At 35.1% G+C, this 25,680-nt stretch overlaps 2 protein-coding genes across 3 annotated transcripts in view; one reads left to right on the top strand and one right to left on the bottom strand.

The window, feature by feature from the left end:
• Vps16A (vacuolar protein sorting 16) overlaps positions 1–15,981 on the bottom strand; it is a 29,525-nt gene extending 13,544 nt beyond the window's left edge. The window contains exons 1-8 of the mRNA XM_071588119.1: positions 15,747–15,981; positions 15,149–15,338; positions 10,337–10,465; positions 7,030–7,177; positions 6,805–6,923; positions 5,749–5,915; positions 5,172–5,442; positions 3,306–3,431 (exon numbers count right to left, since the gene is read on the bottom strand). Coding sequence (XP_071444220.1) covers positions 3,306–3,431; positions 5,172–5,442; positions 5,749–5,915; positions 6,805–6,923; positions 7,030–7,177; positions 10,337–10,465; positions 15,149–15,338; positions 15,747–15,802 — 1,206 coding nt within the window. The 5' untranslated portion in view covers positions 15,803–15,981. The remainder of the gene's footprint in view (positions 1–3,305; positions 3,432–5,171; positions 5,443–5,748; positions 5,916–6,804; positions 6,924–7,029; positions 7,178–10,336; positions 10,466–15,148; positions 15,339–15,746) is intronic.
• A 203-nt stretch (positions 15,982–16,184) lies between these two features.
• FER (tyrosine-protein kinase Fer) overlaps positions 16,185–25,680 on the top strand; it is a 56,833-nt gene continuing 47,337 nt past the window's right edge. For both annotated transcript variants that reach the window (XM_071588384.1, XM_071588385.1), the window contains exons 1-4: positions 16,185–16,462; positions 17,063–17,281; positions 23,033–23,206; positions 23,584–23,680. In XM_071588384.1, the coding sequence (XP_071444485.1) occupies positions 17,063–17,281; positions 23,033–23,206; positions 23,584–23,680 (490 nt within the window). In that variant the 5' untranslated portion in view covers positions 16,185–16,462. The remainder of the gene's footprint in view (positions 16,463–17,062; positions 17,282–23,032; positions 23,207–23,583; positions 23,681–25,680) is intronic.

The raw sequence follows: 25,680 nt of genomic DNA on the forward strand, positions 1-25,680 counted from the left end.
TAAAATTATTTCTCACTTGTAGAAAACAGTTTTTCTTCATACACATTAATTTTCCTATTAATAACCTCCTAGCCCACTCTTTATGCACCCCCTTTCCAAATTTTGGTGGTATAGTTTGTCTCATCACATAAGGTGCAATGGGGATCATTTTACTAGATAGAAATAGAAAACATTGGAAGTGGAGATAATCAACAGGAATCGGCCCAGGAGTATTTCTAAAGGGAAAGTAGAAGAACAGGAATTTTCCTTAAAGGTATTTCTCAGGAAAAATATGATCTCTATGAATAGTTAGCCAACGGATAATTTTCTTAATATTTTCTGGTTAATTCTAGAAGTTCTAGCTAGGCTACACTTTACCTGATCAATGTGGAACCTCCAGTAAAATTTGGGGAACATGCGCTACTTTCTAAAACTAATTCAATTTAAAAGTCATTAGTTAACATGCACATAACAATGTTGCTGTCTTTCATTGTTTCATGTATAAAATAGTTTGAAGTTCAAATGTAAGGTGAATGCCAAAAACATGAATATAAAATTCCAAAGAAACTGCGGGAGATGACGCAACAGTAACTTTTAACGGAGTCATCCGCTAATATGTATGCCAAATTGGATATCCACAGGTTATCTATCAGATTGCCTATCAAACAACATCATGACTCAGTGTTCTCCTTGTTTATTCAATACGGCTAAGCCCATGACAAAGTCTGTCTACAGAGATGAAGGGAGCTAATGTGACTGGTCCCAACCTGGGGGTTGAGTACTTCATACTTGCAACTTGTTAATTACAGCTCTGTATCTATTTTTGGATGGAGGACTTAAAAACATTCAATATATTTAGAGCCTTAAAATGTTCAACCGCCATTGATATCTCAGATCACACTTGAAATCTCCTTTTTCATTACTTTTAGTTGCACTTAGTATTGTCCCCTAACCCTACTCTCACCCTCTTTCCCTTGACCGATTATAGTGCTAACAATATCAATACGCTCATTTGTCATATACTGCAACACTTTTTCATAGTCACTGTCCCTGTTGATCTTAACATTTTCTGATGCACTTAGTAAACCTCCATTTTGACGATCAAGAGATGAAACTTTGCATTTTAACACATCTCCAAAAATGCATTCTGAATAACTATTATTGCTCTTATAAAAGGCTAAAATAAATGAATATATAATTTAAAAAATGAGATTTTAAAATGACATAATATGATACAAATTTGAAATTGACTCCTCTCTCATTATAATCCCATAGTATCATTATTATTTTCACCATATTATTGTGATTTTTTGTAAATTATAGGGCTACTTTCACATTATTTTTTTGTTGATTGATTAAATAATTGATATGATGGTAGCTATAGATTAGGAAGGAAGTATGAGGAATCCCCTAAAATAATCTCCAAAAGATACTAGTATGATAATAATATTTCTTAACTATAAGGAGCAAAAATACAATTTAATATTTATTAAGGTATTGAACTTTAAAATATGCATCTCAATTGCATGGGTAACAACTTTTTCTCCACAAATGTATTTTTCATTATAATTGCATATATTGACATTGTTTCCCAAATGTTTAACTAAACGATGCACTTCATTTAAATGTTATGGTCACTGTAGTTGAAGATATAACTATAATTTACTTTTCTAAAAAAGTGCAGAAACATTTAAATTTTATCAATATTGATGGACAATGGAAAAATTCAAACGCCACACTTATGTACCAGGTCTGTTCAAAAAGTATCCCGAATTTTGAATTTATGTGGGTTACGTATATTTGATTTCTGAATTTTTTGTGGTGTTATGTTGGTACTTACATCTCTCACTTTTGCCGAAAAGTTCGGCCATTTTGAAAGTTCGGTTAATTGTTGACAGTTGTTTTGCTTGGACACCTTTTGGCTTGTCTTTAATTTTTGCCAGTTCCAAAAATTGGATCAAAGAATCTGTATCAAATTTTGTGAGAAAAACAAAACTAAGAGCGCAGACGAATTCGGAATGTTGACTGCGGCATATGGAGAAGCTACCTTGGACCGAAGAAATGTTTATCGGTGGCACAAAACGTTCTCAGAGGGCCGAGAAGATGTGAAAGACAAAGAGCTTGCCACACACCAGAACATGTCAACAACAGACCAAAACATTGATGAAATGTAGAAAATAGTATTGGCCAATCGTCGAATCACCGTTGGAGAAATTGCTGAGGAACTAAAAATATTGATTGGCTCGAGCCATTCCCATGACCCATGCCTATGACACAGGTCACCGTGAAATTAGTACCAAATTTGCTCAATTTTGACCAAAAACAGCACCGCATTAACATTGCTAATGAGGTTAGGACTCTGTCCACGACGACCCAAATTCGCTCTAGAGGGTCATAACTGGTGACGAATCATGGGTTTATGGTTATGACGTGGAAACTAAAGCTCAATCACCCCAATGGAAGCTGCAGAATGAGCCAAGACTGCAAAAAGTGCACAAAGTTTGGTCGAATGTGAAATTTTTGCTAATGGTTTTCTTCAACGGTAGGCGCATCATGAGTTCTTGTCACAGGGTAGAACGGTAAATAAGGAATATTACCTGCAAGTTATGCGCAATTTGCACAAAGCAATCCGCCAGAAATGCCCAGATTTGTGGAAGAACGAAAATTAGCTTTGCACCATGACAACGTCCCTGCTCACACATTGTTACTTGTGCCCGAATTTTTGGCCAAAAAAAACACACTAATGATGCCGCAGCCACCGTATTCCCCAGATCTGGCCCCAAGTGACTTTTTGTTGTTCCTGAAACTGAAGAGGCCCATGAAAGGATGACGCTACGCTACGATTGACGAGATAAAGACTGCATCAAAGGAGGAGCTGAACAAGATTACAAAAAATGAGTCTTTGAAATGCTTCGAGGATTGGAAAAAATGTTGGCAAAAGTGTACAATATCTAATGGGGATTACTTTGAAGGGGAAAAAATAGATATTCATTAGTAAATAAATAATTTTTGAAAAAAGACATAAGTCGCGATACTTTTTTAACAGACCTCGTACTGTGCAAGGAAATTCTTAACAGTGAAAAGGTTAAATATATAAAAAGGAAATAAACAACTACATGAAATAGCAAAGTCATTGAATGAAGATGCCATGGGAATAAGAATAGGATCATGAAAAACAAAATTAGAGTTCCAACAGGAAAGCGCTGCAGTGAAAATTCCACTGCACTTCCAACACACTTTTTTTACTAATCATTTATGTAACTCTCATCATCAATAATGAAAATGATAATTCAAGAACTGCATAATAACTGGGGCTATAGAATTACCCGAATAAGCATCTTTTGGTTATCAACTTCATACTCATATCCTGCAGCCTCTATACACTGATGGACTGCATCTTCCAAATGAGGCTTCACTAACAAAATGTATTGGTCCGCTCGGTGACTCCGTTTCTGTAATAGAAGTAAAAAATAGTGGATAAGACCTACAACAAGAATCGCACAATAAATTCGAGAGAAACCAATTATATTTTGAAATGAGCATTACTTGTGCAGCCGACAAAATATTATATTTCCGCCATCTCAAACAAAAGGGAAATTGTCATTGAGCCAACCAACCCTGGCTAAAATGTATTCATACCTATTAATACCAGAGAAAATTTATTAACTTCTAAGAAAGCTAATTATTATTTTTTCTATGAAATAGAGAACAAATGGCTTTGAAAAAAGCAATTCTACATTTCAAAGGCAAGACAAGACAAATATTTTTCACATCCATCTTTAATTAATGGTAATCTTGAGATATTATTAATTTCGACATTTTAAGGAATTAAGACAAAGATATGTACCTTCACTTTAAGTTTTCATGGTCTCATCATTATTTTGATTAATGTAAACTTGTACAATGGTGTATGCCAACAAGTTATTTGATTAGTGCTAGTGCAAATATTGTGCAGTTTGATCTATTATTATTAGCAGTAGTTTGCCAGTCAAGGTAGGTTTAACCCGGCCCAAGTTTAAACCCATTTCCTCTCCTAAACCCCATCTAACACTAAACTAACTTCCCTAATATGCCACATTACAAACATTTGTCCAGCTCCACCACCTTTCTATCTCCCTTCAATGCCATCTAAATGACTATACCATTTCACTTATGCAATTCCATCAACTTCCCTATCAAACCCAGAAGTCCAAGAGCTTATTATGGGGTTCATTAGAATATTAAAAAAATGCCCACAAGAATAAAAAAAGCATAAAAAATTCAGAAAAACTGCGGGAGATGCCATGACAGTAACTTTAAAGGAGTCATCTGCTATAAGAATTGCAATGCAACAATTTCAAAGAGTACAAATAATTCATCTTACCCAGGTTAGAAAAATTTCAATAATTTAGAATTCCTTGATGGCTTAATTGGCTAATGTACACCGCTGGATAAAGGGGGAACCAGGTTTGAATCCCAGTCAAAGTGAATATTTTTCTGATTTGGAATTATTCCATTGAAAAGCATAACATTTCACACAGTGCGTTGGTTTATGCACTGACTGACAATTAGTCCAATGAACATTTTTTAAATCGATAAATATGAAACTTGATAACCAACTTATTAAAACAACAGTTAAATAAACAAGCATAAATTGCATAAAATTTTATCATTTTAATGAATCCTAGGAAATATATAATAAAATTTGGTCCAGTATTTCTGTGCGGTAGCGATATTTTAATTGACTTTGGGTTCAGGAACTTAAATTTCAGGTTTTGAATGTACTGAGTTATATGCAGGCAAGACCAGACGGACCATAATAAAAATAAGATAATTTCAGGGATGACATCAATTCAGGGCAGCTAAATACAAGATTTCACAGTATTTTTTGCTAACTAGATCATCCTGTGTAGGTATTCTCCCAGGTTAAGACTAATTTTTTTACTTGTAAATAGTTTAATTTTCGTTGATGATACTACTACAGCACCAATGTGCTTTTTTTCAGGATGCAATAATCTCTCGCTCCATTTGAGGCCCGGGTGAACATTTCCTAAAGGCAAAGGATTTTACTTGGAAGTCCATCGCCTTTGAGTAAGAATGTACTTCTCTATTTTACAAGCATTTAACAATGGAATTCACATGAGGAAAATTATAAAAGGCTAAATGATATGAATTGTATGTAAATAAATAAAAGAAACAACAATTGTACATACCCTATATTGTTTGGATGCTTCCAGTAAGTATGATCCAGGTTCTGTGCTGTTGATACGAAAAATGCCTTGAACCACTGGAGGTACTTTTTGAAGGAATTCTTGAACATTTCTAGATAGAATTCGAACACCATCAATTTCTGGAACTAAATAAACTGATGTGTCATAACTGTAGTTAACTACATCTGAGCTAGTTGCTTGGGATCCAAATAATATTAAATTAGTGGTCTCTAATCCTGAGTCCCAAAGTCCAACAACTGCATCTGTTCCACACCTGCCAACAAGTGAGACAAATATTTAAAAAATAAAAATAATATGAAACATTTCTATTAGCATTATTAAATGAAGGTTACTTAAGATCAGGTATTTGGTATTGTAGCGGTTCACAGTAACTATGTAAAATACCATATTACACATTGAATTATTTCACAATTTATCTAACTACTTTCTATGACACACATCAATTAACTAACATTTTCAGATTATGATCACTGAGCAAATGTGTGAGTTTTGGAATATATGATTCAAGATTGGATTAGAACTAATCACTATTTTAATGTACCAATTGCTGCACACTTACCAAAACAATTTTGTTGGTTTTAGAGGGCTTTGTGAATATATCTCCCAGTATTTCTTTTTCAGGTCAGGTGAACCAATCCAAATATAACCACTTAAATAGAGTAGGGCTACATGACTGTGGTTAACTGACACAGCAATGTCAATTATCTCTTCATCAAACTCAGGCTTCTGAAAATGTTCACAATATGTACTAAGCACAAATATATCTTCAGAAATATACATACTACAAAAATTTGTTGACTTTATCACAGAAACTCCCTTAGTTGATTAGGCGGCATGCTCCCGTATAAATACTGTGGAGGTTGAAAAAAGTATGAATAAAAACCATGCCCACCCAGTTTAACTTGAAAAATAATCTTAATATCACCAACTGAGGATAGTCTAAATGCTTCAAATGCTCCTGCATTAATTTGATAACTACTTCCAATTGTGACACAAATTTGACACGACAAAGTTACTTTATCTTAAACTAACATACACAGCGACTGACTGATTAAGGGTTTCCAAAATAAGATCACCCACCCAGGCTTAACCAAATGAGATTTGAATTGATGCATAGGAAGAGAAATAATTTAAACATTTCCGGCTAACTATCAGAAGATGACTAATTGACCTTCAATTCTGATCAAAGAACTTGACCTGAGTAAAAGTTGGGAGGCAGCAAAATAAAGTTAAGTTTATAATAAAATTTACAGTGAAAATTAATTATTATGAGTTCATGCGAAGACAAAAAGATAATTGAATAGGAATTGATAATTAATTGACTAAGATTTAGAAATGAAAACATGGAGCTTCACGACAAATGTTCTTGGTTACTAAATCATGTAAATTTCTCTGGCCTCTCACGCAATGACAAGCCTTCAAAGAAATCTTATTTGAATGCTTTTGCATTCAAATGTGATGACTTTTTGTCTCAACTTCAAGTTGACTCAATGATTTCATTGGTGCTGAAAAGTAAACACTTCTCGGTGAATGCTCAAAAGTATAAGAATTTAATTCACATTTATTAATTATATAAAGTTATGTTTCTTAGAATAGCATGAATAATAAAACAAACCACAGGTTGAGCATTTTGTCCATGCATTATAACATAGAGTTGTTTCCCATATGCAAGGAGTACTCTAGTTTGACGATCTTCTGAAAGAACTGTCCAACAATTTGGGGGAGAATTCAAATCTAGGAAGGAAAGAAAAAAAAATTTTTATTGACCATTAAACTTCACTGATTGATATTACTCTTTAAGTTAAGATGATGCAAAATATAATATAAATCTGTAACATACTAGGTGCTTCAGCTAAAGGTCTCACTCTAGGATCCTGAATATTATTGATTAAATGTATTCTATACAGTGATGTCATCACAACAATTCCAGTGCCATGATTACCATGATTGAAGACTCTGGCTTCAATAACTTTAAATTCTTTGGCTTCCTGAAAATAATTTACAATAGAAATCAATATTTACCAAAACATTGTTACCAATGACAAACAGGTGCATAATTACACGCAACAGACACCCACAATGCCATTACAAAATAGGATTTCAATGCAATTAAGTTTGTCTTGGTTATTTTTCCACAAAAAGTAGATATAATATTCTAAACTATAAAATTATCAAATCAGTGGAATTGACCTACATGTTCCCTGCTTCAGCTTTTACTTTATGAGGTTGAGTTAAATGAATGAATACAATAGTTGCCTATCATTCATCTTTATTTTAGTAAACATGCTTTCTGTTAGAGTAATTCCAAGCAAATTCCAAAGAAACTGCGGGAGATGCCGCAACAGTAACTTTTAACGGAGTCATCCGCTAATGTGCATTTCAATGCAACAATTTCAGAGTGTAAAAATCATTCGCCTTGACTGGGACTCGAACCCAGATCCCTCAATGTTAGCGGATGACTCCGTTAAAAGTTACTGTTGCGGCATCTCCCACAGTTTCTTTGGAATTTGTCAAAGTATTAACACCATAAGTGTTTAAAGTTGGCTTTAACCTCGTGGACAGTGGCGCCTCGTGCACGACTACGAATGCATGTGACATAGTATGTACGGTATTTCGTCACAACATCTAGTTCCTTTAAAAGCCCCAAAATTTCAGAGTTTAAGAGGACGCCTCGGTAGCTTAAGTGGCTAAAGCCCTCGACCGGATATTGAGGGATCTGGGTTCGAGTCCCAGTCAAGGCAAATGATTTTTACACTCTGAAATTGTTGCATTGTAATTCCAAGCAGATAAAAGTCTATAACCGTGCTGGGATAAAACCTTCTAGAAAAGAAAAGGCCAAACCACTATTCCATTATCTCATAGTTTTTCAGTTTTTTCATTAACCTCTAGATGAGTACCATATTTACTGGCCCATAAGTTGCACCATGATTTTTCTGGTTGGAATTTATGAAAAATACTTGGATAAGACATATAAGGACTAAAGTACTTTGATGTTAACACATAATACAAAGAAAATTGAATAGTTATTTTATAAAATAAGCAACTACATATGTATTGACTTTTATTCATCATGGAAACAGCTCAATTCATCATCACAGCTGCTAAATCATTTCCACAGTTATTTTCACTATGGTTGCCACTTTCATGTACTGCATTGCTAACTTCACCTTAAAAAAATACATTGAGATAGCCTCACTTTTAACTTTCCACCAGGACTTTCTCAATCATTCACAAATACTATTAATCTATGCCCATTACTTTTTTTTCCTCACTATGACATCATGAGTTGGTGCCTTATAATCTTGCTTTTGTATTCAAATGCAGTTTCAGTGTAGGCTTTGACCATTTAGGAGCAAATGAGAATACATTTTTGGATTCATAACTGCATTCACAATTCAATATTATTAAAATTGGTATTAAAAGCAACCATTCTCTATGCCTTTACGACACTCCCATACTACTTAAGGTTGAAAGCCTGTAGGATCTGAGTTTATCGGCAGATACAATGTATGTATTAGGAGAGGGGTGACATCCCCGTTAGCTCAATGCATATTAGGTTTTGTGGAAGCACCACATATGAGATGACATTAAATTCGCTACATTGTTTTATTTACGATTAAATTAAGAAATTTTTAGGAAGTAGTATTGATGAAATATTAAAACTCTGGTGCTTACTACTAACTAGAAAAAGGTGATATTAAGTAAATTTGTAATCATGGCAACCATTTTCTATGACTAATGCGGGAAAAATTGCTTATAGTGAGTATTTTTCAGGCGAATTGGCTCATGTGTATAGAATGAAGTTATAGCCATAAACCCCCAGCCTATTAGAGGCAGGCTGATTTTGGAGCACATTTTGGAGTAAATACAGTGCATCTAATGGGCCGGGAAGTACGAAAATGAAAATAGTGAATCAATGATGTGTGTTTCAAAGTCTTTGAATGTGAAGTTTTTCAACATGAAAGAAGTCACAAAGAAAGACAACAGATCCCAAGTCGCCAAACACCTCTTAGATAAAAATCACACCAGTAACTTCACAGCAGACATTCTTCACATTAAAATGAAAGGACACAGGTTGAATGCTTTGGAAGAGTTGGAAATTTGGCAATCCCTTCAGTCTGACAGGTTTGAGGTGGTCAATGAAACATTTTACCTCTCCCGTTCCCACCTCCTAAAATTCTTAAAAGACTCCAATATCTTTCCGCACCAACCCTACCCCAACCAAGGCAGGGATGATCATCGACCATCCCTTAATAAAGGTCAAACCATTGCAGACAAACACCCCCCCTAATTAAATGTAGAACACAATGTGTTTGTTTTTTTCTGCCATTATTTCTAAGAACGGTGGAGTGTTACATTGTGTTTTTCATTCAATGATCACTTGATTAATTTCAAATTTCACAAATTTGAGCCAGTAACCTTCCAATACATAGACTCCCCCTCCCCTACACCACTAACAGGCTGCTGCACCTAAACTCAACTTACCCCCTCCCCCTTACTCCACCTACCTTACCCCCTATCCTCTCCTTTACTCTCCTCTTAGAGCCAGACTTTATAAGTTGAAAAATGTTGATGTACATTACCTGATGATGATGCACAGCATCAAAACCATGGTTGTGAAATATTAAATCTTTTTGGTGGAAATGTTAAGTTACTTTTTATCCTCATCATGAAAGAAGCATGTTGATGACTACTGTTACAGATGCGATCGATTAGAAAAACATTTTTCAAAGCTAACATTTTTATTTTGTACTTCATTTATTACTTCTTTGTTTATTTAATGCTTCAAATTATAATTTTTGGTTCATTCTTATACATATGTATGAATTCCATGGGCTGACGATCTGACTTTGAAAACTGTCATCCACATGAACACTTACAACGTAACAACATAAGTTTTATATTACATACAATTCCCATCTTAAGGTAGACGTTAATTGTAAAGTATATATGGTTCACTATCTCAAAAGATTTTTAATGATGACTGGCATAAAAAAGTGGAGGCAAATAAACAGATAGCCATTTGAGATGAACCATATAACTTAGATAACCACCTTTGTGAAGAGAATGAGAGTAGGATAACACCAAATACAAATGTGAATTACATAGTATGTAGAGCGTGCATCTACAGTTAAGTATAAATTTACCTGTCCAATTCCAAAGGTATGCTTATGTTTGCCAAATATATCATAAATGAGGACTTGCCCATCATCTTGCACACACAATAACTCCTCTTCAGTTGTCCAACCCATATGCAGAAGTTGACCACCAGACCACTACAATAATGGCAAGAAAATATCAAATCTGTAATGGAGCTATAGAATTTATTAATACCTTTTTGTACACCCAGTATGTACTTTTCTATTTACTTAAGAAAAAGAATGAGTTCACGTCACCACTGCAAACTTATCATTATTCATGTTCTGTATTCTATTGTTTCAGGCTTCACTTCGTGGAAGTAATTAATATCCATTATTAAAATATAATGAAAGGCTCGTACTTTTCCACAGATTTTATTATACGGTACAACGCGTTTCACCAACTTGCGGCATCATCAGGTACAAATTTGCAAAACAGACAGAGCAAGCATATATACCCTCAGGACAGAGTGGGGGCGGGGAGGGTTGGAAGGATTTGAGGGGGGTGGGGGCTCGCAGGTGCGTTGATGGATTGTTTTGACCATTTCCAGGCTAATTTCTCGGAGAAAAGTGGGGAGGGGTATGGGAATAATTGCTCATTACAAAGTGTCGTGTTGGGGTTCACCAAGTGCCTTCTAATCTCTAATTGCTCGAGAGCGTAAAAATTCATGTTCTTTCTTAACTAGTCAATCAGAAAAACTGAATGCATTGTTATACAGTCTTGAATTGTTAGTTTATGTACAAAAATGCATATAAGATTTACTTTTCCAGTGTAAATGATAAATGTTTTCATGAAACAAGTCACTGCATTTTAAAAATGGTTCAATTGAAACTGATGAAGGCTTTGTTGAAGAAGCTTGGGTTATAAAAAAATAGCAGATATATATTTCAGAGTATCTTCAACAGGCAAAAGAGCTTACCTCCATGTGATGGCCATTATATTTACAATTAATTCAATCATTTTTTTTCTGGTCTCAGGAGTTAAGTTATGGAATTTACTCAACATACTGAAAAGAAAGAAGTAACTTTGTAATCACACAAATTAGGTTTTAATAAAGTTTGTGTGGAATTATGAATTGGATGGTAAGAGGCGTCACTTTGTGGAAGCTATTCATACTGGAAAAGGAAATGCTTTGTTCTTCCACATAATATTAATCACAACCTTGAATAAGACTTACAAACCCGATGATGACTTTGTAAGTCAAAACCTAGGTCGTTATTAATAAAAATGTAAGGGAAAGAACAAAGTATTTTCTTTTCCAGTGGAATTATGAAGTTACTTCTTTCATTTCAATACAATTCAATCATGTTTTCTGCTACGTACATACTTTAGCAAAGTATTTTTTTATGATTTCACATTGACCAGGAAATCATTCAATCGGTAATGCTGGAACCTGGATTGAAATGGTAGTGGTTAATACTTTTTCTATTCACCACTATCTCCCTTGAGGCATAGATGATCACCAACTGATGATGTACGTACATGTACAAATCATAAGCTAAGCAACATAAGATGACTTCAAAGCTTAGGATTAATTTATATGCACTCAATTACCTTCAAGAAAGGTCCTAAACCTTTGTAGGAGTTACTTCTCTTAAGCATAAAATATTGTATAACACCCCACCATGTTTTCAATCAAATTAAAGAATTAACAGACCACAAAAATTGAAGGCTGATGAAAATAGAGGTTTTTAAAATTTGTGTTGATGTAAGCATGTGTTTATGCCTGCATGAAAATGAGTGACTCCATGTGTGCTATTTTAACTATTTATTTATCCCCGTTATGCAGAAGGAATATATTTTACATACAGAAGAACTTCTACTAGAAAACCAGGAGGATCTTCAAAGGTCACTACATGTATAAGATCAAGTTCTACAAAGATACCACATGAAAATAAACAAGAAGAAGACTAAAATCCTAGTATGTGGAAGAGAGAAGCGGAATACAGTAGTCATAAGAGTTGTCTCACTGAAAGGGCAAAAATTAGAGCAAGTGGATTCCTTCAACTATCTCAGAAGTACCATCACACGGGACGGAAGAGGTACTACAGGCATCAAGCGAAGAATAGCTACAGCTAAGAGAGCATTCAAGATGAAAAGACAACTGCTGTGTTCAAAGAAGATAGAGCTACAGACGAGGAAAAAATTCATGAAAACATTCATATGGAGCATGGCACTCTATGGATCAGAAGCATGGACCATCAGAAAAGTAGACCAGAAAAGACTAGGAGCCTTTGAAACCTGGTGCTGGAGGAGGATGCTTAAGATCACATGTGCAGTTAAAATAAGTAATTACGAAGTATGCAGAAGAATAGACAAAGAACGTACCTTAAGGAACACCATAGAGAAAAGAAGAACCAGATGAATTGGCCACACCCTGAGGCACATTGGATTCAAGAAGAATATAACAGAAGGAAAAATAGAGGGAAAAGTCCCAAGAGGAAGGCCAAGGGATAAATACATGGGACAGATAGAGAAGAAAGTACATTGCAAAAAAAATACCAGGAAGTAAGCCAATTAGCAATAGATAGGGTAGAATGAAGGGCTGCAGTCAACCAATTTTAGGATTGAATGACCAATGATGATGGCAGTCAAACTTCAGACCCCCATCTTTCAATTTTACCCTTGGATATGAGACAGACAGTTATATCTACCATCTAATATCCCTAATATTCGTAATGAGCGTTCAAGCACATTATCAACACATAAAAATATCAATTTGTTCATTAATATGAAATTGTTCTAAATTAACTGTCACCTAAATGTTAAGGGTGAACTGTGTTTAGTCTTAGAGACTGACAAGAATAAGGCTATCTCTGGCAAGAAGATTTCTCCGCAAATGGTAACCATAATGATACTATATAATTAATGATAACTTCAGGTGCAAGAAATTTACTTCCACCAATTAATACTTAGTCAATCTTTGTATCCTTTCTCATCAGTCGTAAACCAGCAATATCTTGGCTGACTGAGAAATGCATAGTTCTATTTCAGAAAAAGGGAGACTTTCCAATCTAAAGAACTATTGATCTAAAACCTACCCTGATACTGTACATAAGGCATTCAAATCCACCATGAATGGCCTTATCTTCCAATGTATCCATTTGTGTGGGAGGACATTTAAGGCAGAGAGACTCATAGTGAGGCATCATTGAATCCAAAAATAATCTGATCATTGATAAATATGTACATTTGCCCAGGAAGACTTGCATCATAACAAAAACCTATCAATGGTTAGAGTGGAATGCATGAAGGCATTTAATACCATTTCATATGAGCTACTCATTAAGATGTTTATGATGATGAAATACCTTGCAGATAATGTGTCCAGCAATATACAAATTTTAATATCAGAAAAATTTCTTTCATCCTCCTATTCAGTGAGTAGACTGTTCCAACAGAGGGACTAATGCATTGCCAATAATGTCTGCCAAGGCAATAGGCTTGAGCCACCTCTTATTCTGCTCCAACTATTGCTCAAGGTGGAAGATGGAATAAGTATTCAGGGACCATCTATTAGAAAGTATCTGGCAAACCATCTCCTTGATATGGATGACCTATCTGCTTACAATGAAAAAGAATTCTGTCTTGCAATGGATGCCACATGGAAACACTGAGGATATAGGGCTAGAGTTCAGATTGAAAAAAATGTGACCATCCACCTCGCAAAAGGAAGCTTCAAATCAATCTAGAGGGGTGAAAGAAGATGTGTAACTCACTGATGGAAGCATTCCTCATTTCAATGACAGAGAGATATTGAAACAACTCAGTATTCCCTAATATGGAATCCAAGAGGTAAAAGCAGCAAAGAGATCAACTATCTACAGAAATTTAGAAATAAAAAAGATAGAAGAAGGAGAGGCTAAGAACAGTGGCTCTATACAGAAATGGTCTCCCACATAGAAAAGCCCGAAGGATTTCCTGAAAATAACTAGAGATATGTGACAGTGTAAATCAGGGGATATTTTCAAGGATCCTCTTCTCATATTTGATATCCGATTCCTGGACAAAAAAGTCGAACAGTCTCCACACCAAATCTCAACTCCAGGTGTAACCACCATAATATTCTCTCTACCACACACTCCAATGAGATAAAACAAATCTCCATGTTTTCCTACTAGATGTTTCTTGCTTCTCTGCTCTCCCCAACCACTCCTCTCTTCACAACATCCTCTAATACCACCCAATTAAACCCTTCCAATTTTCTTTACAAATTACTCCCTCAGAACCAATGTTCTTTTTGATAAACCCATATTCTGAAAACTTGTGCGACAGGATCAGGCCCACATATTGATATTGGAAGAACCATCAAAAATAAAATTAAATGAAATCAACAAATTATTCAAAACAAAATTTATACAGCAACTTTCATCACCAGCGCAGAATTTTCAGCACAATTAAACTTATTCTGGCACAAATATTAAATAGCAAAAATTTTGTCGGGTACGTACTGACAATTATGCACATACTTAAGTTGTGCTATTTATGGCTTTTTTTCAAAATTTCAATCAGTTTGTGATTACGAATAATACAAATGACAAAAATAAACCTATATCATCACCCTTTAATTGCTTGGCATTTTCGCAGTAGTTGATTAGCAATTAATGTCACCTCTGGGTTTTGATTTTTCATAGGTAATTACTCTCATTCTACGCTTAAAATAAGGATTCTCAAAAGCGCAAAGCATCTCTCTAATAAACTGACCTTTCAGAGACATGCATGTTACCATAACCTGTGGAGAGTGTGTAAATAATTCTTATGAGTGTCACTGTGAAAAATGATGTGTAGTCTGGTCAAAAAAGAGAGAAAAAATTAATTACCAAAAATCCTCCACATAACTTCCCCGATGCCGAGTAAATGGAAACTTTAGGTTTTCCTACACCATGAATTTTAACAATCTGCCGGCGATCACGGGTGAGTGCAATTGGACCTCCGAATGGTGCTGCTGCAACCATCATCCCATCCAAAGAAGCATCAGCCAGCCAACCCATGTTGTATATTTCAAATTTTCTGAAATAAAATTGGGACTATGGTCAAAAAAACCCTATCGAGATGAAAGACAAGGAAATATTTTACCGAGGCTTAATAGTACTCATAATTGATCACGCATTCTTTATTTACTTTAGTTCCAAATAAATGACTCAAACGACAATGGAAATATTCGGGGTAATCTAATACTTACAAAGCACACGGGAAATAATTTAGGAAAAAGGTTAAAAAACATGCCACATGAAAAACATTAATTTGCAACATTTTACCACATAAAATGAAGACGGCTCTTTCTTAAATTTCACCGTAGCACTGCAATAACCATTATCGTTACAGCGCGAATTTACTTCATTGTCGTTTAGATGGAAATTTTTGCAGTACATCTGTTGGTAGTTAAAGATTAACAAATGTTTATTTTCCTTTTCGTACCTAAAGTATACATCCTTCCCACTACAACACCAATCAGCAGTCAACATAGCAGACATTTTTCGACTTTATAGTCGCCTCCGGCGGCTTTGGTACTGGCATGTAATTCTACAATAATCAGAATTTTACCAGCATATTATGGCATACTGGCGACATCAACACAGAAGTTCAAAGTAATTTGTCTGCCACGGTCATCCCACAAGGAGGAGGCGTCAGACACGATTCCTCGTTCGTATGTCATATGGTTGATGAAAAATTTATGAAGCATATGATCGTAACTTACGCTATTATTATAAGATTTCTGCCATAAGAAAGTTACCGTAGACAAATGCCACACGGTCCGCGAACGCAGTTCAAAACAACTTGTTTTATAAATTTGTCATAAAATCATCATTCGTTAAAGACTCAGAAACATTAATTTTTAGTGTTACAATTAATTTTATTGTTAATTTTCATCATAATTGTATTTATTCTGCATGAGGAATGAATTCTGTCCATAGTTCTCCTGCATTCAAAACTTTGTGAAGTATTCAAATCTTCCAAACTTCAGCGATACCAGACGTCTTGGAAATAAGTAGGGGTAGGCGGTGTGTTGCCCTCTGTCGAGTAGTGTCTATCATATGCCAAATTTGAGCGTTTTCCTCTTTTAATGTATGAATTGCCGCTAAAAAGAAATCGAAACACTCTACACAGAAGAGTTTTCAACACCTTTGAAGCACGTAAGCCTTGTGACCACTTATTTTAACACTCAAGCATCACAGCTCGATTTACGGGTTCGCTTTTACTGTGCTGATTTTTGTCCATTTGTCAATATCTCTGGTTAAAAATCATGTTTTCTAATGTTTTAAAGGTTTATTTAGTTTTTGAAGCTTTTTATCCGCGAAGTTACTCTCAGCAGCCATCGTCTGCATTTTTATAAACTATAATATATTAATGGGCGTATTAGAATACATTGCATTTATGTAAATACAGTACCAATGAAGACAGTTAAAAACTATTCTTTCGTTATTAAGCCTTTTTCTACTGTTTGTTTTGACATGAGTTTCGACTGAGTGAATGATTCCAGTAAATAATTTCAGCAAAATATTTTTGTAATTGTATTATTAGTCCTAGGGCTGACAGAAATCCCTGCAGGATTTGGAACTCATTGAAGAAGCAAATTCTTTGGTATTTTATTCCAAAATCTTAATAAGTTTTAAGTATATAGGTGTCTACATTTTAAGAATAATGAATAATATGTAGAACGGCTCAAAAGAATATTCTTAATTATTATTGTATTTGGGCACAAAGTACAATGGAATGTCGTGAACTTATTTCAGATGGGTTTCTCGACTAATCTACAAGGGAAGTCTGCTCATGAAGCCCTTCTTGGTCGCCAGGAAGCCGAGCTTCGGCTCATGGAAACCATGCGTCGCTGTCTCACCTTGAGGGCGAAGTGCGATCGCGAGTACGCCGCAGCCCTTACATCTGTGTCAACACAGGGCCTACGAGGGGCTTTAGAGCAGCAGGATCTTCTAGCCGGGAGTTTAGTCGCTCAAGTAAGTTTTTCTCTCATATTCTTGTAATAGTTCATTAAATCTATTACAAGAGTTAAGCCATAACAAGCTCAACATTGTAAACAATTGTACCTGAGAGTAAATCAAATCCAAATTATGCTATATTGTAAATATTCCATGACTACGTTAATGATTCCTTTTGAGCGCTGAAATGAAGTGAAGCAAGAGGAAGTCGGTCTGTCGCCACTCACTGTCATGATGGCAGTGGGTGGGGACAGAAATCATAGGGGCACAAAGTTCTTGGGGCCACATCATTAATTTACCTTTTCAAATTACTTTTTAATAAGTCATTGAAAGCATAGTGAGTGTGGAAAGTGAAAACATCTGGATGTGGAGTTTTTCTATTTGATTGGAAATTTGAATTTCATTGGGTTTATGGATTTATTACAAATTATGTTTTGAATATTTTATGGACTAGTTTCAGCAAGTCTTACTGATATATTAGGTCTTTTGATTTGTCATTTAGATTTATTCCAAGGAGAAGAATAAAATTTCTGTATCTTTTGTGTCTGGGGTGGAAAACGAAATTCCAGCAATGTATTCATTTCCAAAGCTGAAATAAAACTTCAAAGAATTAATGTCATCCAAAGCCTCATATTAAAAGCTCTCATTCTCTTTTCCCACTGTAAAATATGAGAAAATCATGAGAATGGTCCAAATTCAAAACCCAAATGTTACTTCACTTCATAATGTCAGTTTTCCTGAATATGTATAGATTTTCATAAAAAATGTTTATTTTTCCAAATTAACATTTTTACTACAGAATGAGACTGGTTTCAATGAATAACCTCATCATCTAGTGGAAACATTTTATGAAGCTGAGAATGGTGGTTGGGGGTGGAAGGTTTGTAGTTTTCCCCAGACAAAGCTGCTGCAAGGGTGTTTGGTTGAAGGTGTTGTGGCACCATCCAGTACAAGTATATTTCATACTTATGAATAAGCATTGGCTCTTATAAACATGAATACCCCTGTGAATAATTCACTAATGAATGTTTGTCTATATCATTAAACTTTTCTTTTTCAGGAGTAATATTTCGGGGCTTAGGTTCAATTTTTTATGATTGCATATCATGTGAGGGAAGAGCATGCTCTTGAATTAATTGGTGATGGTGTCTGTTCCTTCATTTTAGCCCGATTGTTGACTCCAATGGACATTGAACAAGTATGTGGAAGATATCATTCATGAAGGAGGAAATTGGACAGAAGACTTTATCAGATTTTTGTTACTTCCAATGTTTAGAAAGGGAAAAGTAGCCCGAAGTAGGAACTAAAAGAAAGTGTATTTGATTTTGCATATGGCTAAGTTAGTGGCCATGATCATCAACTAAAGAATGGAGAGGAAGGTAAATGCTGACTTAAAGAATGAATAGTATGGCTTCAGAAATGGAAAAGGTATGCTTGATACCAGAGCAGTAATGAGGTAATTGATAAAAAGGAGTATAAAATATAATCTGGATGTATTTATTTTTTTCATGGAAATGATAAAAGAGACAGGGAAGTACTGGAGGTAGGAATGAAGTCAGATAAGGAATTCATAGAATCACTTAGATTTGTGGATGACCAAGTTTTAGTAAGCCCGTCAGCAAAAGAGTTGCAATCTTTGCTGAGCATGGTAGAATATGAGTAGGATAAGTATGAGATAAGAATCAATTCAAACAAAACCAAGGTTATGGGGTGTTTCTGAACTAGGGAGATTAATTAAATCATTATAATAAGATAGTGTAAACTATAGCAGGTGGAATAGTATACCTATCTAGGAAGTTTTTTTGATGAATATATCCAATGTTGTAGAAAGATAAGCAGCAGAATTGGACTTGGTAGAATTGCTTTAATGCAGTGGAGGGAGTTGATGACAGGGATGTTGAGTAAGAATGTTAAGAAAAAATTGGCGAAAACTTTGAAATGGAGCATTGTTTGTATTAATGCTAGAACATGGCACTGAAACAGGATTATAGGTTTCAATTGGAGGTTTTTTAGAGGTGTAAGTGTGCTTGGAGATGAATAGAGAAAATAAAATGGGTAGAAAGGAAAACAAGCAAGAAATACTAGGGAAGGCAGGGGTGGAGGAAAGATTGTTGGGAGAAATATAAAGGCAAGGAAATATAGAGGCAAGAGAGCTAGATACCAAATATTTTGTTGGCAATGGATTGTTGAAGACAGTGATAGTGAGGAGAATATTAGGCTAGCAAGGAAGGATGAGAAAAGAAAAGGGCATGTCAAATGGGGTAATCGGAGGCAGAAAGTATGTGGAATTTGAGTAGATTTTTGAAGCCTCCAAGAGCTATTTCAATTATTGTTCACAATTTGTTATACAATGGAAAATAAGTATGTGTGTATTAAATTGTATTATATTTAAAACTTCTTTTTTTAACACATTTCCAATTGTTGTCCTACAATCCCATTTGTATCAGTAGAAATGTTTATTCATACATTATCTTCAAAAGATCTGGTGATCCTTGTTGGGGAGAATGTGGAATATGTTTGACTAAGGGTCTATTGGTGGTAGAATCTAGTGGAGGCAAATTATTTGTTTTTGGATTTCAGAGGTATCAGAGAGTGATTATGTTCCTTGACCACTGTGTGGTGGGTGTTAAGATGGTATCAGGTGATTTCAAAATTTAATAGGCTGCCCAATGTAATTTTCTCTTCTCAAAGTGTAAAATTTTGGGAGTGAGTATGTATGTATATCTTTTAGAGAGGAGGTTCTCTTAAGTGTTCCAATTAGGCAAGAAAGCACCTTGTGTTTTTTAATCTAATGCTGAAATCATATCCCCTTTGTAGCTCATAAATAGCAGTGTAATCGTTATTTCAAGAGTTCAAAAATATTGTTGGGAATATTCCTGCTATCAGTATTTTTGCAATCCATAATTTAAAGCATAACCCTGTCATAGGAGACTAATCAGAGGTGGCTTGGAGGTATAATAATGGTATCTTAGCTTAATGGACCTACGAATGGAAACTTGCACAAATTGTATGCAGAGGAAATCTTCTGTTTGAATAAATGAATAATTTTACTTCATTACTAATTTCTTTTCTTTTTTTATTAGGTGTTTTTTGTCAGTTTCCTGGATTCACCATATTTTAAAGCCAGGTATCGGATTATGGTTTATGAAAACCTTTCTGATGTTAAGGGATCATTGAGAAGTATGAGCTTTAGGAAATGGAAAGCTGCTAGTTTATTAGAATGATGGCTATGGGTTATCATCATCCATTGGAGGGTATTGGCTTTCTTCATCACTGTCCTCCAGTTTTGTCAGTCCTCTCCTCTCAACTTCCCACTGTATCAACAACTTTCTTAAATCTTCTATCATATCTCCCATCACTCTCTATACCTACATCCCTATCACTCCCCCTACGCCTATTTCGTGAATCAGAATCTTCTTTCCTGCCCTCTCTTCCTCCAGACATATGTCCGCCTCCTTTAGTCCACATTTTATTTCTCTCCAAATAGTTGGTTCATTGTACTCGCTGAGTTGTTTACTAATTTTTTTAAAAAACCATGTACCCCATGCCGTCGTGTTATTCCCTAGTAATTTTCTCCCTGAAACATCATTCTTTTGGTAGATTGGGTATATGATTCCTCTAACCCAATCCTGTGGTAATTCTTCTTTTTTTATATGTAATCTATGAGTTCTTAATTTAACACTTGGAAAGTTTCTCCATAAATCTTTTGTAATTCTGTTGATATAGTCTGTTATCCCAATGTTGTATTATTTCCTAGTTCTTTTATAGCTTCTCGTATTATACTCTGAATTCTTCCTAATTCTCTCTTTTCTTCCTTGTCTCTCTCTTTATTTGTATCTTCTCTTTCTTAATTTTCAACTCATCTATTTAGTAGTACCAATTCATGAAAACAATCTGCCCATCAATTATATATTTTCCCCTATCTTCAGTCTGATTTCTTTTTTCATTCTTGCAAAACACTGCTGATTGAAATCCTTTTTTGCATGTTTCAAACCTAGGTTGAAGCTTCTAATTTCCTTATTCATCCTCCTTCCTTCCAAGTCTGTAATATTTTACTTTTGAAAATCCTGTTTCTTCCTTTGGTGCGCTTCATTTGTCATTTTCATCATTCGTATCCATTATTACATCCCTAGAGTCTTCATGAAACCATTCCTCTTTTTTTTGTTACGTCTTTATCTCTAGCATCAACTCTGCAGTATTTGGAACTATTTCATTGATTATTTCCTCTCTTGTTTTCAATACTGCCATATGCCCATGCTTTTTACTATTCTTTTAGTTTTTAACATATTCATATATTATGTACTGCCTCCCAGGAGTATCAGCCAGTCATAGGTTTCTCCACCTCTCATACTTCTTTTTTCATTCTTTTATAATTTCAATGGCACTATGTTCTCTGCATATACTTTATTATAACAAGCAATGCTCAGTTTCATAGTCTGTGCCTCTACAACTGCTTACGTTTACCACTTTTGGTGTTTGTCTCAAGTTGAAATGAAAAATGCGTGTTATAGTTTTTCTTCATGAATTTGTGCTCCTCTCAAGATGATATTGGTTTTGTAGAAACTTAACATCTTAAGGTGAGGTTACAAGTCGTGACCAGGTGCATGCAGTACCACTTGGAGGAGGAGGAGGGAGAGGGGGAGGAATTTGGTTGAGCAAAGGGTTTAAGGGGTGGGTGAGTGAGAACTCCCACTTGGAGGTGTAAAGAAGGGGAGGGTGGTGGGAGGAATTTTGCACAATCTATTTTTTCCCCAGTGGTGAGAAGGAGATGGTGGGAGAAGTATGGAACCTTTTTAATGACTTCTTTCTTCTCTGCTAAGTTTTTAAAATATGGTTTTTCTCTGAACAGTTGAGCTTGGTCCTCTTAGTCTCTTATTTCTCTGCATGAAAATCTTCAGACAAAAATTACTACTCTGATCAGTTTCAAGGTAGTGCTTGGCGAATACACTCCAGGTACATTGAACCTTATGATGTCTGAAATCACTAAGCATATGGCCTACTTGATTTATCTTTACCTTATCTGTTATTGGCCTTTCTGTCTTCTTGATATCTTTTCTTAGGAATTGAATACTTTTCATTGCTGTATTCTCGCCAACAGTAAAATCAGTGAGTCTCTAGGCTGCTACCTTGTTTTCATCATATCGGTTCCTTTGTTTATTTGTCCTATTCTTCTTTACCTGTTTGGCATTGCTGGCACCGGTAGCAGCAGGGTAACGCCTGCCAATCCAGAGGTTGTGGGTTCAATTCTCACCTAGGTGGATTTTAATCTAATCTAATTGAGGCTTTTTTTACTGTTAGTAAATAAATAAATTTAAATATTCTAGTATTATTTTTAAATCCTGCTATTCTACTCTATTAGGTTATCATAGTGTAAACACTGCATATTGCAGCATTAAAAATCCTTCATTTCTTGTTGTCTCCTACCACAACCGTTTTTGTGCTGTCTCATGGATAGTCTTGTATATTCGTACACTGAAAGTCTAGCCAATGAGTAGCCATGGTATTATATTAACTCTGGAAATCTACACTGTCCAAGACTGATAAAAATGTGAAAATCCAAATCTAAACCATCACCCTCACAATTGACTTCATTTTATTAGTTGCATAGTAACTATTTCTGAGACATGGGACTAATGAGCTGTGAACTGACCCATTAATTGTTTGAAGAGTTACTATACTGAAAAAATATTTATTGTGCGATGAGAGTTATGAATCAAATGTTGAGTATAAGCACTGCTGTAATTCACTAAAAAAATTTACTGTTGCCAGGCATGGCGCTCTGCAATGGAAGAAATAGAGAATTTAGGCCGTCTGATACGTCAAAATGCCGACCAGTTAGAGGAAGAAGCAGTAAAGCAGCTTAGTAAACTTCAAATGGATAAGAGGAAAGCTCGCAAAGAATATCGGGATGGTCATGCCAAAATAGCATCCATGTTTGCTCAAGTAAGTCTCTTTCTCCATTTTAGTTGTTTCTACAGACTCTTTCACTGATTATATATTGGGGTCAATCAGATTACTGTTTCATAATTTGTTTCCTTTTTAAGTATAAATATAATCATTAATTGTTTTGTTCTTTCTCACCAAAATAGCATCACTTAGGAAGCAATTTTTCTCGATGCTAGAATAATTAGTTGATACATTCTTAATGCCCATGACAAGAAAACATTTCAATAGTGCATGTGATTCATGTATGTATAGAGAATGGTTATTGATTAATCCTAAATGGTATTAATTTTCAAATGGAATTACTTAAAATATTTGTTCAACATAAGGCTTAAATTTTTACTTGGAAGTATTTCACTGTCTTTAATTCATTACAGCTCTCAGAAGACGTTGCCCGCAAAAAAGGAGAGTATTATAAATCCTTAGAAGCTTATAAAGTTGCCAGAATGCGATTTGAAGACCATTATGTCAAATGTAAGTTCAATATTTTTAATATTCTTCAAGTTCTCTTGAAGTAAATAAAGCCATGAAGTAATTTAATAATAATAATATCTTTGATCCATTTTGATGAACGATACAATGATATTAGATGCCATCAAGATAATTATTACATACTGGATAAACAACATACATTTTTAAATGTGATGATTGTGATAAAAGAATTTATCAGTGGAATAAAGCAGGTTTGCAAGTAACCAGGTACAAGGGTTGCTATTTATATTTTCAGCCTATTAATGAAAAAACTGTAATTTATTGTTGAAAATGGCTTTATTGTTTTTCCAAGTATTCTCCATGATAATCAATACATTTCTGCATGCACTCAAACCAATTTTTGCAATACTTTCTTCACTCCGATTGAGGTACCTTCAAAACATGTTGTGGTGCCAAAAAACATTGGCCACGAAATTTTTTCTTGATAAATGGAATAAAAAATAGTAATTTGGTGCTAAATCAGGGTTCTTTTGAGGATGACCCATAAATTTGGCATTTTGGCCAGTCAAATAGGTAGTTGTTTCAGCCGATCTGTGAGAGCTTGCATTGTCATCATGAAGAACAATTCTTCATTGCCGCTTCTTTTTCTTTGTTTCACCCAGCACTTCTGGCAAACAAAGGCTCGTGTACCATTCAGAATTTATGGTTCTACGTTGCTTTAACGGTAGGGTTGCCACATGTCCAGTTATTCCGAAGAAACAGGCGAGGTGCTTCGTGCATGAATCACTTTTGTCGGATTTGGCTCGTCTTGGAAGACCCATATGGTGGATTGCTGTTTTGTTTCAGGGTCATACGCTCATAGATACCAGGTTGGTCACCTGGGTAGATGTTATACACAGCTTTTGATGCAGCGCGATTGTATTTGTTGAGTATTTCTTTGCACCAACTGACACAATCATTTTTTGAGCTTTTGTCAAATTATGTGGGATCCAACGCGGACAAATTTTTTCACAGCTAAATGTTCATGCAACATCTTATTGATGCTCATCATACTATTCCCCAGGAATGCCTAAATCTCACGATAAGTCACATGACAATCTTCCTTCACTAGTTCTTGCACAGCATTAATGTTTTCTGGCACAGCAACTGATTTTGGATGACCTTCACAACTTTCATCGCTGAGCAAATTGCAATCATGATGGAATTCATTATACCAGCGTTTCACAGTGGCAAAGGATGGGGCTTCGTCACCTTAAGTGGAAGTTAGTTGATCGATGTGTTCCTGTCTTGATATTCCTCATGGAAATCGTAAAATATTATGGCATGAAAGTGCTCACGAGTGAATTCCATTTTTTGCTGAGACCAAATTTTCGAGTCACTGTAAAAAATACAAGTTATGATCAAACAACAAAATGAGGAAATTTAGCATTTAAAGGGTCAAACTTTCAGATGGAAATGTCAGATGATGCTTAAAGCACTTATGTGTTATCAAGGCTCAAAATATAAATAGCAACCCTCATATACATTTACTGTTATCTTGAAATTTGGGATACAGTCCAATTTAAACTGAGTTGGCTGCCAATTATGCAAATGGATGCACACGTAATGAAATGAGTTGTATGTATAGAGGACAGAAATTCTTCAATATTTAGTGTTCAAGTTCGCATCACCCCTAATGGCATGGTTATGGGTGTTAGATCTTGATAGGTACGTTTCTAGATTAACTTTAACTTGAAACAGAACCTTAAAGACTTATGAACTAAACACAGACATGACTTTCACTGGAAACAGAACATTAAAGACATAAACTAAGCACAGGCATGATTCCATACCTGGTAGAAGAAGGCAAAAATCATGTAGTGGAATTTTAGCTATAAAACAAATAGCTTTCTTTTGTAGCAGCAAGATTAGTGCCATTGTCTTTGGTGTGTGGAATGTTTAGTATGTTAGTTGTGAACTGTAAAAGACTACAATTACATGACCAATTACTCAAAGCCGTGTGGCAAATTTCAAAAATCTTCTCACCAAAATAGATTGGATGG

Source organism: Hetaerina americana, unplaced genomic scaffold (assembly GCF_022747635.1).
Source record: "Hetaerina americana unplaced genomic scaffold, ioHetAmer1.1.p SCAF_3, whole genome shotgun sequence".
NCBI lineage: Eukaryota > Metazoa > Arthropoda > Insecta > Odonata > Calopterygidae > Hetaerina > Hetaerina americana.